General features: G+C 32.3%; 1 protein-coding gene across 7 annotated transcripts in view; it reads left to right on the top strand.

Annotated features, from left to right (window-relative positions):
- MAP9 (microtubule associated protein 9) overlaps window positions 1-15,861 on the top strand; it is a 30,841-nt gene extending 14,980 nt beyond the window's left edge. For 3 of the 7 annotated variants that reach the window (XM_025050396.1, XM_025050395.1, XM_025050399.1), the window contains 8 exons: window positions 358-428; window positions 1,482-1,650; window positions 2,401-2,490; window positions 4,199-4,360; window positions 4,484-4,629; window positions 4,795-4,927; window positions 7,637-7,711; window positions 9,728-13,801. In XM_025050396.1, the coding sequence (XP_024906164.1) occupies window positions 358-428; window positions 1,482-1,650; window positions 2,401-2,490; window positions 4,199-4,360; window positions 4,484-4,629; window positions 4,795-4,927; window positions 7,637-7,711; window positions 9,728-9,850 (969 nt within the window). In that variant the 3' untranslated portion in view covers window positions 9,851-13,801. Of the gene's footprint in view, window positions 1-357; window positions 429-1,481; window positions 1,651-2,400; window positions 2,491-4,198; window positions 4,361-4,483; window positions 4,630-4,794; window positions 4,928-7,278; window positions 7,426-7,636; window positions 7,712-9,708; window positions 13,802-15,179 lie in introns of those variants that run through there. The other 4 variants (XR_003047826.1, XM_025050398.1, XM_006916985.3 and 1 more) reach the window with 4 other exon arrangements.
- The last annotated feature ends 2,359 nt before the right edge of the window (window positions 15,862-18,220 follow it).

Genomic DNA, 18,220 nt, shown 5'->3' with positions numbered 1-18,220 from the left:
ACTTACTGTTGCTTTCTTTCCACAGACCTTCATGTGGCCCCTTTCTACTCATCGTTTGTCTTGAGCTCTGACGTCAAGCACTCAGGGAGGCCTTCTCTGGTCACCCTCACTAAAGTGACCCCTCAGCTTCACTCTTGTCACTCTCTGTCACGGGACCCTAGTTCATCTCCTTCATATGTCGCATGTGTTTGTGTTTATTGTCAGTCAGTTCTCTCTAAAATGTACTATCCTTATCTGTTTTACGGTGACCACTGTACTTGACTCTTAGTAAATGCTTGAAAAACATTGACTCACCCTATAAGCCTAATTGTGACAGTTATGGTGAGTAATCTATCTATGGCTTTTTCTATTTAATAGAAAACAATTGAAGATAGAAATATGAAGAATAAAAAGTCAACAAATAACAGAGCATCCAGTGCATCAAGCAGGTAATAAAGTTCTTATTATCTCTTATTTATGAGTTTACATTCCACAAAGCTAGTTTTAATTTAACTTTTGTAAAGTAAATTGCATTTAGTGTTACTCAATTTTCTTTTAATTTCCATCTCATGAGATGAATGGAATAGTTTCTTCATGATAAAACCCTTCTTAGTTCATTATATTCTTTATAAAAAAGGAATTGATTAAGGATTCTCTATAGCCTACATTACTTCTGAGATAGAGTTTCTTTCTCCTGTATTTCCTGAGACAGTAGATATAAAGTGATGATAAAATTGAGGCCAGCATTATACTTCTCTCCTAAGTGTCTTTGTCTAACACATGAAAAATTGTACTTATAGCCTTGAGGTTCTGTGGACTAAGTTGGTTTATTAAAATGGAAAGAATCTCTATAGCAGCATTCACACTGATGAGAATGAGGATAATGAATACTAACTCATAAATGCTAATCCAAACCTTCTGAATCCTTTAAATATTATTAACTGAATGATCATTAAGACAGCAAGTCGCCAGCCAGTGCATTCGTTAGGCTTCGTAGGCCACCCAGTCTGTTTTAACTACTCGGTTGTACTGTCATGGTAAGAACACAGCTGTACACAATATGTAAGTGATGCAGTAAACTTGATTTACCAAAACAAATGGTGGGCCACGTTTTTTCTGCCAACTCCCGAAATAGAGTATACTGCTCTAACTTTATATTTAGAATGGTTTATGTAACAAAATAATACAAGAAACTGTTTAAACCTACTTTATTAATATTTTTCCATGTAACTTGAGATATAGTCTATGTTTCTTGAAAACATTCTAATTAAAAATACCTAAAAAGAGCAACCACTTTGAAGCTATGTAACTTAAAGTTATAAATTTTAAATTATGTTGCATGGGGCTTTTTGTAAATTAAAAAAAGCTTTGCATCATTTTCAAAGTAATTATATTAATTATAATGTAGTTTTCAAATATATAGTAGTTGCAAATTCTAATGAATCTTTCTCCTACCAAGTACAATTGTAATATTTTATCTTGATTCATTTGGATCTTTTCAGATTAATGACCTCTGAGTTTTTAAAGAATTCTGGTTCTGTAAGGAGAACTCCATCGAAAACTACCTCTTCTCACTATTTAGGGACCTTGAAAATATTGGACCAAAAGCCTTTACAGAAACAGAATATAGAACCTGACAGAGCAGATAACATAAGGGCAGCTGTTTATCAGGTAAAAAGGAAAAATGTATTTTTTTAAATTAGAAGAATTAATCACTTACATAAGATTACCTGTTTATTAAAGAATAAAATAACCCTGTCAAATGATGATTTAATACTGGAAGAGATTTCTCTTTATAACACCTTTATTTTACTAAATTATTTTCGTCCAAGCTTTGTTTAATTGGCCATAGCAGGTTTTGTTGTTTGTTTGTTTGTTTGTTTTAAGAGAATATGCTATTGCAATTTATAAAAATATAGCAAAAGCAAAAATACTGTTAAGGTCTATATATGTTTTTATACTTTTTCTCTTAAAATTTATATTGTTATGAACAAAATGTTTTAAATTTTTTCTTTCCTGAGATTTTCTATTTGAATTAGGCTTACACAGAAAAAGACTTTTCTAATTTTTTCACAATTCCAAAAGAGGTCACTTTTTTTGTCTTATCTGTTATACAGAATAATATACTTCAGAAAATTGTACATGTGAATTTTGGAGCAAAATATTAATATATTCAATCTTTGAAGTCTGTTGTTAATACTAAGAAAGATAACATACATATAATTTTCTGAATTCATACTCAGATTTATATATTAGAGTATTACCAAAAAAAGAAAAAATGATACTAGCTTATATAGATTTTATAAACTTTGTGGTTTGCTTTTTTAAAGTTTTAATCAAATATTTCAGAAATAAGTAAGAATTCAAAATTCATTTTGGGAAACTTTAAATATCATATAGCTTTTTTCCTTGTTCTCACAGGAGTGGTTAGAAAAGAAAAATATATATTTACATGAAAAGCACAGAATTAAAAGGATTGAAAGTGAAAACTTAAGGATCCAAAATGAACAGGTATTCTAAAATATAGAAGTTAAAAATATTCTGGATTTTTAAGTCAGTAAAATATCTCTGAATATTTAACATTTCTAAATCAACTGTTTTTTAAGTGGCAAAATAACATATATAAAAGAATTATTTCTGATTTTATTTCTCTGGTACTATATACATTTTTAGTTTGATAAAAATATAACCATTTTATATGAAAACACAGATACACAGAGATTTTTATTTTTCATATGTGTAGAATAGCTTTGGTACTACTGATTATGAACTACTATTGCTTGCGATCACCTGCCTACTTCAGTCTTTCAAACTGGCTTTGTTGTTTCACCTGCCTACTTCAGTCTTTCAAACTGGCTTTGTTGCTTCTATGTACCACATCTTCTACATCCAGCCATCTATTGAAAGACGCTTCTATGTACCACATCTTCTTCATCCAGTCATCTATTGAAAGACGCTTCGGTGATGGAAGATTTGACTTTGGGTAGTGAACACACAATGCACCATACATATGAAGTATTACTGAATTTTACACTTGAAACCAATATAATTTTATTACCCAATGTTGCCCCAATAGATTTAATTTTAAAAATTGGCTTCAATCTCACAATTTAGCCAAGAATATAAAAGATTATCAAACATTAACCTTCAGTTTTCCTCTTTTCTACCTTGAACTTAATATGTGTCTACATGACCAACCCATACCTAAGCTCTTGACCCGCATCCTTTCCATCCACTGAAGATGGACCCTTGTTTAGTCTCCACCTCTGACTCCTGCCTGATAACTTACAACATAGTTCAGTTCTTTCCCATCTTCTAAAATAAAAGCCCTGAAAAACATACTTCTTCATCGTACCGTTTAATACTAAAATAAATTTAGGAAGAAACATATGTCCCAAATGCACAATACTGTATGGAGCAGCCCTTCAAGGGACATGGCTGGACGCCTGTCTCCTCGTTTGCAGCACTCTGCTGCTGTGGTCAGGGCCAGACACGTCTCACTTGATCTTCACAGCTCAGTGAGGTACGTAATACTTTTACTTCTGAATGGCTTTAGCTCCACAGTAAGGCTTTATATCATTTAATGTTAAACCAAATTAAGGCAAACACAGGATATTATGAGATTAGATTGAAGTAGAGTAATGACATCCTTGCTGTACACTCACCTACATATTTTCCAGTCTGGCACACATTTCCAGCATTTGGGATATGTTTATGTAGTGAGAATTTTATGTTTCGATAACAGTCAAAATTCAGTTCAAAGTAAAGATCGGCGGATTACTGTGTGACTTGGCCAATTTACCTTACTCTGACATACTTAATAAGCCTAGAACTTTCTTAATGTTTTTCTTTTACTGAGATATTTTATTATGAACATTGTACAGTACCCACTTCTCCTGTTATAGTTTATTTTGGTGACGTTTGTTTAGTACACTTGCAAAAAAAAGTCAATTTCCTTCTCAAGAATAGTAGCAGATGAATATCTGATAAATGTTTTTTAGAAAATGACATTCTAAAATACAGTGAATACTTCAGAATATATTTTTCATAAATTAACTTGTCTAACCATTCCAAATAAATTATCTTAAAACTTAATTTTTACATATAACAAATATTGAGGAAATCGAAATAAATACATATGTGTATATCTGTATCTGTCTATATTTGTCTAGCTGTTCATGCATATGTATATAACTGTCTATTATTTTTCTGAAAATAGAAAAGAGCTGCTAAGAGAGAAGAAGCCTTAGCATCATTTGAGGCCTGGAAGGCTATGAAAGAAAAGGAAGCAAAGAAAATAGCTGCAAAAAAAAGGCTCGAGGACAAAAACAAGAAGAAAACTGAAGAAGAAAATGCTGCGAGAAAAGAAGAAGCACAACAAGTATTCAACAGCTTTGGATATCTTAATTATTTTTAAATATTTGAAATCTAAATTAGTGATTAACTGTGTCTTTACTTATTTTACAACATTGGCAGTAAGTAAAATCATTCCACACTTTTTTAGGCTTTCGAAAGATGGAAAGAGAAAAAAATGGAATATCTTAAAGAGAAAAACAGAAAGGAGAAAGAATATGAAAAAGCCAAGAAACAGAAAGAGGAGGAAACTGTTGCTGAGAAAAGGAAAGATAACCTGACTGCTGTGGAAAAATGGTAATCCAAAATAATAAATATTTGATAGATTTTAAGTTAAGAACACTTTAAGCTTTTCACTCAAAATTCACTAATGCATCTCATTCTCATTATTGCAAAGGTATATCAGGAAATGTTTATTATATGAATACATAACTTTCCAGTATTTTGTGCTATCTTACATAGGAATGAAAAAAAAGAAGCTTTTTTCAAAGCAAAGGAAAAAGAAAAAATAAATGAGAAAAGAAAAGAAGAACTGAAAAGAGCTGAGAAAAAAGATAAAGATAAACAAGCTATTGATGAGTATGAAAAATGGCTGGTAGGTATTGTTTGTTAATATACTTGTATTTTTTAAATGTTCTTTTTTTGTGACTTTTCTGTTCCTAATTTCAGTTCTATTGGTCCCTGCCTACTGCCCATTTCTATTTGGAAGCTGTCCTGCCAAATTCATTCTCTCCTACATGTATCATATTTTCTTTGATTTACTCATTTACTCATTTCTATTAACACTTCCACTATTCCCTAAAGCACTCAGACTTAAAACTTCAGTCATAATATTCTTCCCTACCTGCATCCCCACAATATATAATATCTAAAATCACAGAAACTCGACAGGTGTATTACTGAAGGTATACCAGATTATTTTAGGTAGAACTTAGTCATGACACACAGGAACACTGAATTTAATGGTAAGAAGTTATTCCATTTTTTATTCTCTTTGATCTTTCTGATGACCTCAAAAAGAAGGTCTTATTTAGATGTTTTTTAATGAAAGAAAGCAAATGAAGTTTGGGATGAAAATATCCAGCTGGACTTTATATATACTCTTTGTTGTCGTTTATTGCAGTGTACTTAATGTTTACAGTTACTTTTCATCAATATCAAACAAATACTGTTTTCTATCTTAAAATATCAATATAAATATGCGTTTTATTAATTTTTAGTAAGTAATACATATATATGACTACGTACTTCATGTGAGTAGCTGACACATTCGTATGAGTAGTTAATACAACCTGTGTTTCAGAAGTGTAAAATTTCTCCACAGGGCTTAGGATTCAACAGTTTCTTTCCAATGGAGTTTCTTATCAAACTGTTTTTGAATTCATGCCAATCTTCTAGTTAAAAAATATCATCCAGGGTATTTTGTAGTTGCATTTCTCTGGTCAAAATTGAGTTGGAGCATCTTTTTATTTTTATGCAGGTCATTTATATATTTTTCTGTAAACTGTCAAATCATAGACTTTGTACATTTTTCTATTAGTCTTTCTCTTATTGGTCTCTAGAAGCTGTTTTTATGTATTAGGGAAATTAGCCTATCATTTCTGATATGAGTTACAGATATTTTTTTCATTGTTTTGTTGCTCTCTCTACTTGGTATATAGTATTTTGTTCCCTAAAGATTTTTATTTTCTGATGTCAAATGTACCAATCTTTTCTTCTGGGTTCTGATTTTCAGGTGTAGTTGAAAAGACTTTCTTCATAACTTGAGGTTAAACAAAGTGCCCATTTTAATCCTAATAACTTCATGACTTTAATATCTTAATGTTTTAACATTTGATGTACTTGGAATTTATCCTGATGTATGGTGGAAAAATGATTCTAACTTTATTTTTCCTGAATGCATAGTTTATAAAATAGCCCATCTTTTACTTATTTGAGGTACTGCCTTTATTATCTGATACATTCCCAGATTTGGGGGTCTGTTTCTTGACTTTCTGTTTCACTGGTCAATCTTACTGTCCATATCCCAGTACCACAGTTTCATTATCAGGGCTTCATATGTCTTAGTATCTGTTTGAATTAATCTTCTTTCATAGCTCTTCTTTCAGAGTTTTTCTGACTATTATCGTTTCTTTTTTCACATAAACTTTAGAACTAAGTAGCTAGAGTCACGTAGGACTCAAAGCAGGATGTTTAAAGATAGGAAAAAGATGAAATACTTAGGAATAAACTTATTAAATGCACAAGACTAAAATGAAGAAAACTTTAGAACACTCCTGAGGGATGCAAATGAAGACTTGATAAAATGGATAAAAACTGCCCTGGAATAAAAACACTCAATTTTATAATAATGTTATAAAGATGTCAATTCTCCCTGAAGTAATTTATAAATTTAATGTAATCCTAATAAAATACCAACAGAATTCGTTGGTATTTATGTGTTGACTTAGTGCTGTAATATGCTAATTCCAGGCAGAAAAATAGTAATAAAATAAGGTGATCATAATTGTTTAAATGGTTTGAACGAGGGAGGCAGTGTTTTATGGTTTCCTTTGATTAAACTCGTAAATAAAGCTTTGTTCTAAAAATAATTAAAAGTCTTATATTAAGGAGACATGTACTGACTGACTCTGCTAGTATCACTTAGACTAATTAACTGTAAATGTTTAAGTTTTCAGTTTTATTTTCACATACTTTTGAATTTCCTTGATGACTAAGTCACAGTTAGGTACATTATGTTTTATTATAGTACTTAGTCACTTTCTCATTCTGATCAGTCCTCTGGAAAACAAAAACTCATCAATCAAAAATCTAAGGTGAAAACAACTTGTTTTGATATGTAATAAAACCTTTACAAATATAGCGCTACCTATAAAATCATCCATAGACAAAATGTTACATATTTACTCCCCATCTTACCGATTTCTTATTGAAATTTGTTTGCAGATAGAATGGAAAAATACCCCTATATGGAAGTTTAATGACTTCAGTTTTCATTAAAGTAACATCTCAAAATATTGATGTACAACCTAGCTTGGGTAGTGAGCACTTGATGAGTTATCGTTGTAGGGGAAAGTTGTAGCCAAAGATCAGGTAAGACTCTCTTCTTCATGCTGGTTTCAAGATTAATTCATAGTTACCTGTAATAAGAAAATGAATAAAAGTTTCAGCCTCTAACAAACAACAGTCAGAAGGACTTTTAAACAAGGTTTTTAAAATTATTACTCAAGATAACATTTTTGAGCCACATTAATTAATATTAAGATTGATAATTAATTGCTTATTTCCTGTCCTGACTTTTTAGTGCCTGCTGGTAAAACCAAATTCGTTTCAAGTTTCTCTCTCTCTTCCCACGCTGAATGAAACAGACAAAAAAAAGGTTTGTTCAGTTTCTGTGGACACAGCCTGGTTGTTGCTTTTCCCCCACCAAGATAGAGGGTCTGTCTCTCTCTAAAATCCTAAAATTATTGACAGTGATCCAATTAAAGCTTTTTTTTTTTCCTCAATTATGATTCTAAAAGGAGATTCCCTCTTAGCTTTACCAGGAGTAGCAAGTGTACAAGTGCTGACGTTATACAGCAAGATGTTAAGACAGATAGAAAAAAATCTCATACCTCTCTTCACTCTTTTTGTTGTACGTGAATAATTGTATGCTAATGGAAACCTTGCATTATCGTATCCTCCTGATATTTATGCATTCCGTACATGTATTGATAAAAGAAGCAGGATTGTCCAAGGGTTTCCCAGTACTGCTGCTCTTTCAGGAAACCACCAATCTTTACAGTGTTAGAACGTTGGAGAAATGGAGAGACAATCTGAACTCACACAAGACACCTCAGAACCTATATGTAAGGATATGCTACATATGTAATAGAGTAACACAATGTAATAGATGCAAGGAAATAACTGGGATTATTGGTGTGACATTTGGACATAAATCACTTAACAGAATTACCTTACAGCACTAGAAACTCCAAATGAATTTAAAGTGTTAAATATAAAATGGTAAACAATAAAACAGAAAAAAAAAACAGTATTTATAAAATCTCATAATAAGATGCTTTTTAAAACATAAAAGTGCTATAAGAAATAACAAAACATGAACAGATATTGAATTTAAAATCATTAAAATATCAAAACGAAAACTCAGCATAGGCGCTAGTTGGAGGCTGAATTCTTACAGCCACTTTGGAAAATAAATCATCATTGTCCAACAAAGTCGAACATATTCATACCCTACAAACCAGAAATTTCACTCCTAGGCACACACATGGAAAGAAAATCTTGGCTTCTGTGCACAAGGAATTGAACAGTGATTTTTTTTTTTTTTTTTTTGGCGACATTGTCTTGGCATGCAAATAAAAAATGAGAACATCATATCTTTGACAAAAAAATAGATTAATAAATTATGATACATTAATATGTTGGAATTCTGTACATCAGTGAACTAGAGCTACAATTCCATATAGATGGACCTCAGAAATATTATGAATTTTAAAAAGCAAGTTGCAATAGAAAATATAGCATGATACCTTTTAGTATAAATTCTAAAAACTGGAAAGACAAAATTATGTGGTTTCGGGGATAAATACATATATAATAAAAGTATTAAGAGATGCACTGCAATGACAAGCATCAAATTCAGGGTCATGGTTACTTCAGTGGGGTGGAGAGACAGGAAAGTGATGAGGGGGCCAACATAGGGAGCTTCAAAAGTACTGGTCATGTTTATTTCACAGGTCAGATAGTGGCTACACAGCTTTTGATTATAACACTTTTAAACTGTTGTCTGTGGCTGAAGTATTATCTTATTTTTTTGGTAAAAATCAAGGACTAAAAGTAATGTTGACAAAATGGTTGCTGCAAAGATAATATTTATCAAAGGAAACTATGCAAATTGCTAAAAATTAAAAGCACCTATACCCATAGAGTTAGTTGAGCCAAATTATTGAGCCAAAAATTTACAAAAGGGCTTAAGAAATGAAAATGTGCTCAAGCTCAATAATAAGCAAAGAAACATGAGGCTCAACTTTCAATTATTTGTAAAAAATTTGAAGTTTTCCATGCTGCAGTGGCATATTCAACCTTTGTACCCAGTAAATTTCCTTCTGCGAATCTGCTCTCAAAGTCATCACTACTGATAATTATTGTCTTTGAGTTATGCAATTATAGGCCTTTTTTTCCTGTTTTACATAATTCTTCTTAAATATTACTTTTAATATTAAAAAATTAAGTGGTACGTTAATACCTATTAGTAGTATAAATTTGCAATATTCCCTGGGTGCTGTTTTATAGCCAATTAAACTAGGAAATGACTTTTAAATATCTTATTGGATTATTTTGTTCATCTGTCTATATATGTATATAAATTTGTAGTTTTCTATTTTCTCTTTAGGAAAAGAAAGAAAGGCAGGAAAGAATTGAACGAAAACAAAAGAAACATCATTCCTTTCTTGAAAATGAGGCACTTCCTCCATGGAGCCCTCCAAGCAGAACTGCATTCTCAAAAGTGTTTTGATAATTCTAATTCTTACATTATTTAGTTATTAATTCAACAACGTTAGTCATAGGTTAGAGACTATTTATTCAATTATTTATAGTTAGAAGAGTATTTTAATTAAATGCTAGTCACTTCTACTGACACTGAAAAAGATGCTTTGGAGCTTAATCGGTGAAAGACTTGAAAGCATTTTTTGAACTGTAAACTGCCTCAAATGAAAAGCTAATCATCACATTGCTCTTACCTTTAAAATACATAACCTTTATCATGTCCTGATAATCGTACAGTGAGGTGATCCATTGTCACTTTCACTAAGCTGTGCACGTTATTTAAGTGTATTTATTCTCAAAAATAAAAAGGAAACTACCTAGGTACAATAATTATAGGAATAATTGAATTTGTAAATGATCGTGCATCTGGATTCAGGTATTTAAATGAATGATTGCTGGGGAGTATGCATATATTATTTCTTCTAAAATTGATCTTTAGCTCAAAGCAGTTGCATTTGCACTGTGTAAGCTAGAATTTTGTTCAACCGAGGCAGCAATTCAGTAGAACTCCAATCATAGAGGTATTTTAATTAAGAAGTTTGCCTTGTGTTTCAATATGAATGTACTTTATCCCAGACTTACATGACAATCATAGGCACTTTATAATGAGCAGACCTCTGAAATTTGTCTTTCTAAATTCTATCTCACTTTATTATTTCAGTGATACCAAAAGATGTCCATTTAATGGTAGTGACATACTTACACATTAGTTCTGGAAATTTCACAACAGTTCAAGATCATTATCACTATTATTGTTTTCCAGACTAAAGCCATAAATGTGATAAAGGCAATTTTTATCCTCTTAACTAAGCCAGAGCCTTAGAGCTTGTATTTGGAAGAGGGCTGTATGGGAAGATAATTTGTAGAAAATGTCCATAGAGTATTTATTTAGATCTTTGCATATCCTTGTATTAATTGGACTCATACTTGAACTGGTCAGCTAGTTTGTCACAGGCCAAGCATATGCTCTCAGAGTTGAAGTGCTGCTTTAGCCAATGATACGATGCAATGGTAGATGAGAATAAACAGTTACTATTTATTAAGCACCTATAGCATCCTCTCTTCTGGATCCTTATAGATGTTATTTCTCACCTTTACACTATTCAGAGTAGGTGTTATTAGCCTCATTTTGCAGATAAAAATACTGAGACTCAGAGAAATTAAATAACTTGCCACACATTCAGCATGTGACTGAGCTGATTAAGGCAACCTCTCTCCAGAATCCACATGCTTGTTTCATGCTCTTGTGTAGCCTTTCATGTGGTCTGTCAAGACCTCTGTATTATATTAATCTTGAGAACACATCTTACCTCTCAGATCGTACAGTCATGTAATATTATCCAGAGATTATCTTTCCCTTAAGAAACGGCTGTTTATTAGTAGAGATGGTAGACCTCATTAGATCTATAAAATGAAAAAAGAATTTATAATATTTAAGGAACTAGTCAAATGCTTTGTATCTAGTATCAGAATGTTAGAAAACCCAGCAGATTATGAAACAGGCTTCGAGATAGTCACTTAGGAGGTTTACGCTCTGCAAACTAACCTTTTTGCTGCAGTGTGTGTGCAAGATAAAAATTTCATGGATTACTTTGTAAGATCACATCGATGCTATGGATAAATAAAAGAGATTTCATAAATAAAACTAAAAGCCTTTTTATACTGCCTGAACTAGGAGAATACTTTATGACTGACATTATTACTAGCAATGTGTATCATCAACATGGGATTTAGGGCCTCTCTCATTCATCCATTTGCTCCCCATAGTGCCAAACAAAATGCCTACCACAATAGATCATTAAGTGCCTAATGTATAGAATTTGCTGTTTAGAACTAAAAAGATATTTGCAAATTCTAGGGAAGTAAAAGGAAAAATAGGAAAAAAGTACAGATACTTTTAGGGCTGTGAGATCATAAACGTGTGTCGTAGATGTCACATTAAATATTTACTTAAACTTCTTGATCGTTTTCTTCTATTTTATCACATTTAATGTTATCTTTATCACTGCTTAGTTGTGAGAATTGAATGAAATTAATTAATGTAGCACATATGGCACATAGTAAGGACTTAATAAATGCTCTCTGTTTTCATTTATTTACCATCATGGACCCTACATTTCCCCATTTCATGTATCTGAGAAAGTTAACATAAATGGGGTTGATAATGGTTATTTGACATTACCCATTTTAGCACACAAGAAATCTCTGCTTTCCTGGCCAGCCTAGGGTGTAACACTCAAAAGAGAATACAGAGGTGACCTGTATTAGGGACCTCCTAAAAAAAAAATCTAAATACTAATTTCTTAGTGTTGCTTGTGAGGTAGGATGAAAAGGGAATTGAAATGTTTGCAAAGACCCAAATCATTTCCTTCAAATAGAGATTTTTGTTTTACTCTGATAAAAGAATACATGTTATTTCCTGTTTACAGCAACCTGTGCTGATTCAGTTAACTGATTAAATCACCTCTTCTTCTGTAGCAGAAATAAAGCTGACATTTGGGAGCTAAGTGAAAATACAGTACTATTTACGTTCTAAGATCCAAAGGGAAGAATCAAGCTTGATAATCTCTTAAATATATTTACCTATTTAAGGGGTATAGATTTCCCATATTCCTTTAGAAGTATCAAATGTCAATATAGGTATTTGCTCTTTAAGTTTTTATTAATTTACAATACCAAGGAATTTTAATTTAAGGACACCGAAAGCCAATATAGAGATTAGTTTTACAAACTGTATTATCACTTGAAATGCTGACACTTCAAAGTAAGTAGGAATTTCCCTAGAAATTTAAATATTAATACTAAAAAAATGTTTTGTGCAGAATTTAAGTTACATAATAATCAACAAAATAGTAGTGTTACATAAACAGAAACAATATGGCATTTTAGATCAGAAGGGGGTTTCAGTTTTCTTAATAAAAGAAATACCTGTTCGGGGATAATAATATTCCAGTGCATCACATTTTGAAAATGTCAGTAGTACATTTGTTGCTTCAAATAGTATTGAAACTGATTTTTTTCACCATTGCTAAAGCAGTAGCTGATAAGGTGTCCACAGTTGTATGTACTTTAGAGTGATATTACTGTTCATCAAGAAGGGATTTTAATAATTTAATAAACCTGGCCCAAACTCTCTTCTAAGTTGAGGAAACTGATTCCTGAAGACTTTGACTTGCCCAAGCTCACACAGCTAACTACAAGAAATCTGGAGTTGGAATTTAGGTATCAGGTTTCCCCGTCATACTCTACATACCATTCCACTATTTTGATAATCTGATAAAGTTTTTACACTAACTTTTTCAAACTTTCAACATTACTAACGTAGTTGATTTTTAATTTCTCAGATGTCTCCTTATTTTTCCACTATATTCTTCATAACTATCCACCAGATTAAAGCCGTTTGGGCACATAAACTACCATTTAAAAACGTAGATTCTTAAGTCCTGAGTCACGGGTTAAGATACAATAGAAAAAAGGAATTTCAAAAACGAGAAAATTGCATGTTAGTCAAAATAGTTCCTAAAGGTTAACTTATACAGAAAACATATTTTCCTGATTTAATCTTGGATACAATTTCAATAGTGCTGTATTAATAAGTATTTAAATTCATTCATTCCACACAGAGAAGATATTATCAATTTTCCTGTCTCCTAGTTACATTGGCTGACAGAATAATAAATGCTATATAAATGCTTAACGAGAGACTTCTCTAAGTTCTTTTTACTTTAAAATTAAATGTGATTTGATGTTTAAGCATATATGTTACATGTAATGGTATAATATTAACCATTGAGTGAACTAAATTGGTGTTGAATTTAGAATGTAGTTTTAAGAATTATTTGAGAAAATGTATGTAATATCTGCTTTTTACTAGCACGTTTTCATATAATGTTAAATAAAATGAACCATTCAAGCTTTATTTTATTGGGTGATATTATTTAGTGAGTGTGCCCAAATTTCATTTTATAATGTTAGGAATTGTGATATGAGTTTTATTTATGGGCTAAAATTGAAATAATTATATTATGCTGATCTACCCTTTATTAGAAATGACCGCAAATTTTAATATAAAACTTTTAAAACAATACACAGATTACAAAGGTGATATAATCATATAATGGTCAAATAATTAGAAAATGCAAAGAGCAGATATCACCCACATTCCCATCTCCCAAAGACAGAGTTAACATACTATGTACTCTCTCAGCTTTTAGTTTCCAGTGCCTTCACCCCTGCACTGAAATTAAGCTGAGTGAAGAAGGTAGATGCAGTTCTCTTTCTCTTTCTTTTTCTCCCTGTCCTTCTGTATCTGTCTGTCTATCTCTCTGTATCTGTCTCTGTCTCTCTCTCTCGCTCTCTCTCTTGCTCTCCATGCTACCTATATGTGTATATACATATATGTGTGTGTGTATATATAATACAATACACATGCACATACATGCGTATATTCAGACACACATAATTTTGTTCTTTAAAATAAAAATGAGTTTATCTATTTGGTAACCAGGTCTTTTTACTCAACAATATTCAATGAACATATTTCCACACTATCATACCTTTCTAAAAGCAGGGCTGTGGCAGTGGAGGTAATATTCGATGCTGCAACTACATTTTATTTAACATTTGGGGGCAATTTGTTTCCTCACAAATGTTTACTATAGTAACAATACAGTCCACACCCTTATAGTCACTATGCTTTTTATCAGAGACAGTGAACCTCATTAAATCTATAAAATATTCATAATATTTAAAGAGGTAGTCAGACGTCTTCTGTCTAGTGTTAGGATGTCAGAAAACCCAGCGGATTACAGAACATAGGCTTTGAGATAGTCACTCAAGAGGATTTACACTCTGAGAGTTAACCTTCTTGCTGCAGTGTGTATGCAAAATAAGAAAAATGTCAAGGATCATTTTGTAAGGTCACATCAGTGCTATGGATAAATAAAGGGGATCTCATAAAGAAAACTAGAAACCTTTTATTCTGCCAGAACCGCAAGATGTGAAATGGGAGTTATTTAACAGGCATAGAATTTCAGTTGTGCACGTCGTAAAGAGTTGTGGAGATGGTTGCACAGCAATGTGAATGCGTTTACCACTATGAACTGTACACATAAAAATAGTTGAGGTGACAATTTTTTTTAATGTATATTTTACCCCAATTATTTTTAAAATTGCACAGCGAAATAAATAAACAGAAAGAGCTTACTTGTCCATTTATAAGGGAGATATAGAGAAAAATTCACCCCTAATTATAGAATTTGTCTTTTCTTTTTGTCTCATCAACTTGCTCATTCCAGATGACTCAGTGTTGATTTAATTACGTTGCCAGGGGAATGTCAGATGCTGATGGGCTCAGACCTAGACTGACTGCCGAGTACCAAAACGACATTCCACCTAAACCTTCTAGTAACTCTTTCTTTCAGATTGCTTTTCTTGGATATTCCTGCCTACTTAATTTTTTGAGGTAAGCTTTAGGGTTCTTTTTAAGTTTTTAAAACAAAATTCTGATTCTTGGTAGAACTGCAGTAACCATACATAATAATACAATCCGTTAGTTTGAAAAAGATAAAATTGAAACCAGTTGCTTTCTAGAGTGATTAATGTTCACTTATAATTTTGTATGGATATCCATTTAACTTTTTAAAATAATTAACCCTGTGATGTTCATGGAGTCCCTTTGAGGAAAGCCTACTGTGATCCCTGCCCACCTTACACCCAGGGTAACTTAGTTACTCTCTTTTCTACACTGCTTCCTCACCCTAGATAACAGTATTATAGTCCTAAGCTTTGTAAGTATATGTATGTATTTCTGCAAGTTAATAAGAGCTTTATAAGAACTATACTTAATACATCTTGATATTTCTAGTTTGTCGGTGGGCTCTGAATTAATATTCTTTGGCTGATAAAAAAAACAAGTTAAAAATAAAATATAAAAGAGTACATTTGTGTTTATAATGACTATATGATATATATATGAATGGGGACCCTATTTGGTGAAATTTCATAAATAATTATACAAATATTGTTAAAATGCTATTATAAATTGAGTATTAGAATAATTTACAAATAGTTTAAATTTTTATTTTGAATATTACACTATTTTTTCAGTTCCAAACAAAAATAAAAATGTTAAAAATGGAAAACTGTGTGTGTGATCGCATTAAGCTGCAAAGGCTCACATATATTTTAATATTTACAATTAAGTAGATTGAGTCCTATCGAGAGAACTCTTCTTGCTTGGTGACTTTTCTGTGATAATATTAAGCAATAACAACAACAAAAATAGGATGAAAAAAGGAAGGAAGGAAGGAAGGAAGGAAGGAAGGAAGGAAGGAAGGAAGGAAGGAAGGAAGGGAAGGAAAGGAAGGAAGGGAGGAAAGATAGGAGAAAAGAAGGAAAGGAGGGAGGAAGGAAGCCCAGTGCTCACTGGTTCATTCAGTGTAAAGAAAGGATGAAACTTAGATACAATTATCTTTTGACTAGAGCTGAAATTCAGCTATGCCAAGTGTGGATGCTGAAACCAGACTCCAAAGCAATGCCTCAGCCCTTATAAGTAGAGGGCATGGTCACTCTGTGGCTACTTTTAACTCATTACTAGATCTAAAACGCAGAGTTACACCTGTTAAAAAAAGAAATAACAGGCCCCACATGGAGTCATTTGCCCCTACACCAGCAAACCAAGGTTTAGTTGCAGTTTCAACCTCCCCCAGCAAGGTGACCATTAAACAGTCAATCTGAAATTTCCTGATGAGTATTAGTGACATACCTGCATGATAACACCCCTGCCGTTCCTTCACCCCTCAAGGATATTATATGTAATAATAATTGCCTTCTGTTTCCTTTCCTAGAAATTCAAAACCGGTATGTCAGACACATGAATAAACCAAAGCACACTGAGGTGTCATGAATGCTACAGACAAATTTCTCCCTGTCAGGGCAGTCAGGGGAGGCTTTAGGCAGAGCTCAAGCTCAGTCAATCACCTCCAGCTGCAGACAATTTCATATGAGTTTCCAGGAGATTGCCATGAGAAAACTTGCTGGTATACTACTATGAACCTTCAGATTGCTACACAGTGAAAGGTAGTGGAAGTCACTGCTTTGCCTCAACCTTAACATGCTCAACCATATGAAATCTATCTCAGTAGCTACCTGCATAGTAGGCTACTTCTCATGGACAGGGGTCCATGAGCTACTGGAGTTTATTTCTTGGGTGCTCAAGAAGCACAACTATGGTGGACAACCCAGGTAGGACCAATGGAAGGTGGATGTCCCTGGGGGTCAGATGGAGTGTCCTGGAGGGCACAGTTCCGTCTTCAAGTATATACTGCCTTTCATAGTTTGTGTGAGCTTGAGTAACATCCAAGCTAGTTACAAGGTGACTGCTCTGACAATTCTAACCATGCAGGTGCCATTCTGAAAACCAGTGTTCTGAGATTATTTGATATACTATATTTGACATGAAAATAGTCAGTATAATTTGAAGTCCATTTTAACTTCATGATTGTTTTTTTTTATTTTTCTTCTCAATTACAGTCAACATTCAATATTATATTAGTTTCAGATGTACAACATAGTGATGAGACAGGTATATAACTTACGAAGCGATCCCCCAATAAGTTTAGTACTCTCCTGACATCATACATACTTATTTCAATATTATAGACTATATTCTCTATGCTGTACATATATTCTCTATGCTGTACATCCCCGTGGCTATTTTGTAACTGCCAATGCGTACCTCTTAATCCCTTCATCTTAATGGAAAAAAAAGAAGGCTGTTCCATTCTTTAAATATAATTCCAATTGTAAGGTTTTGATTTGTACCAATTAAACTGGTACAAATAACAATTACTGATTTGTAAGGTAAAAATATTTTTTCAAAAAGTTTATCATTTATTTATGTTAAAAATGTCTTGTCTACAGGAATGATTGGGAGTTTGATGAGATTATCCTGAAATGTCTTCATCAGGATTGCATATGGACATCTCAAATATAAAACCTGAGATGAAAAAGCCATGTCCACAAAGGAAAATTCAAGTTATTTATTTTAAATTTGAAGTTTTATTTTACTTTGAAATATTATACAAGTTTATTATTTATTATTTATTATTTAATTTGTTCTCTATTAATTTATATATATACACACATGGGTATATAAATATTTACTTTTATATAAGAAAAAATACAGTTAATTTTGTTAACCAAGCCTGATTGAGGTACCCTTACACACTTGGGATCATCAATAATAACATTGTTTTTTTCTGATGCATATGAAACATTTTGGAAAGCACAGTTCTACCCTTCCCCAAGAATGAATGTCTTATGGTCATAACAAAGA

This window comes from Pteropus alecto, unplaced genomic scaffold, assembly GCF_000325575.1.
Source record: "Pteropus alecto unplaced genomic scaffold, ASM32557v1 scaffold166, whole genome shotgun sequence".
Taxonomy (NCBI): Eukaryota; Metazoa; Chordata; class Mammalia; order Chiroptera; family Pteropodidae; genus Pteropus; species Pteropus alecto.
The sequence above is the reverse complement of the archived record's forward strand: the minus strand, read 5'-3'. Positions and strand labels throughout refer to the sequence as shown.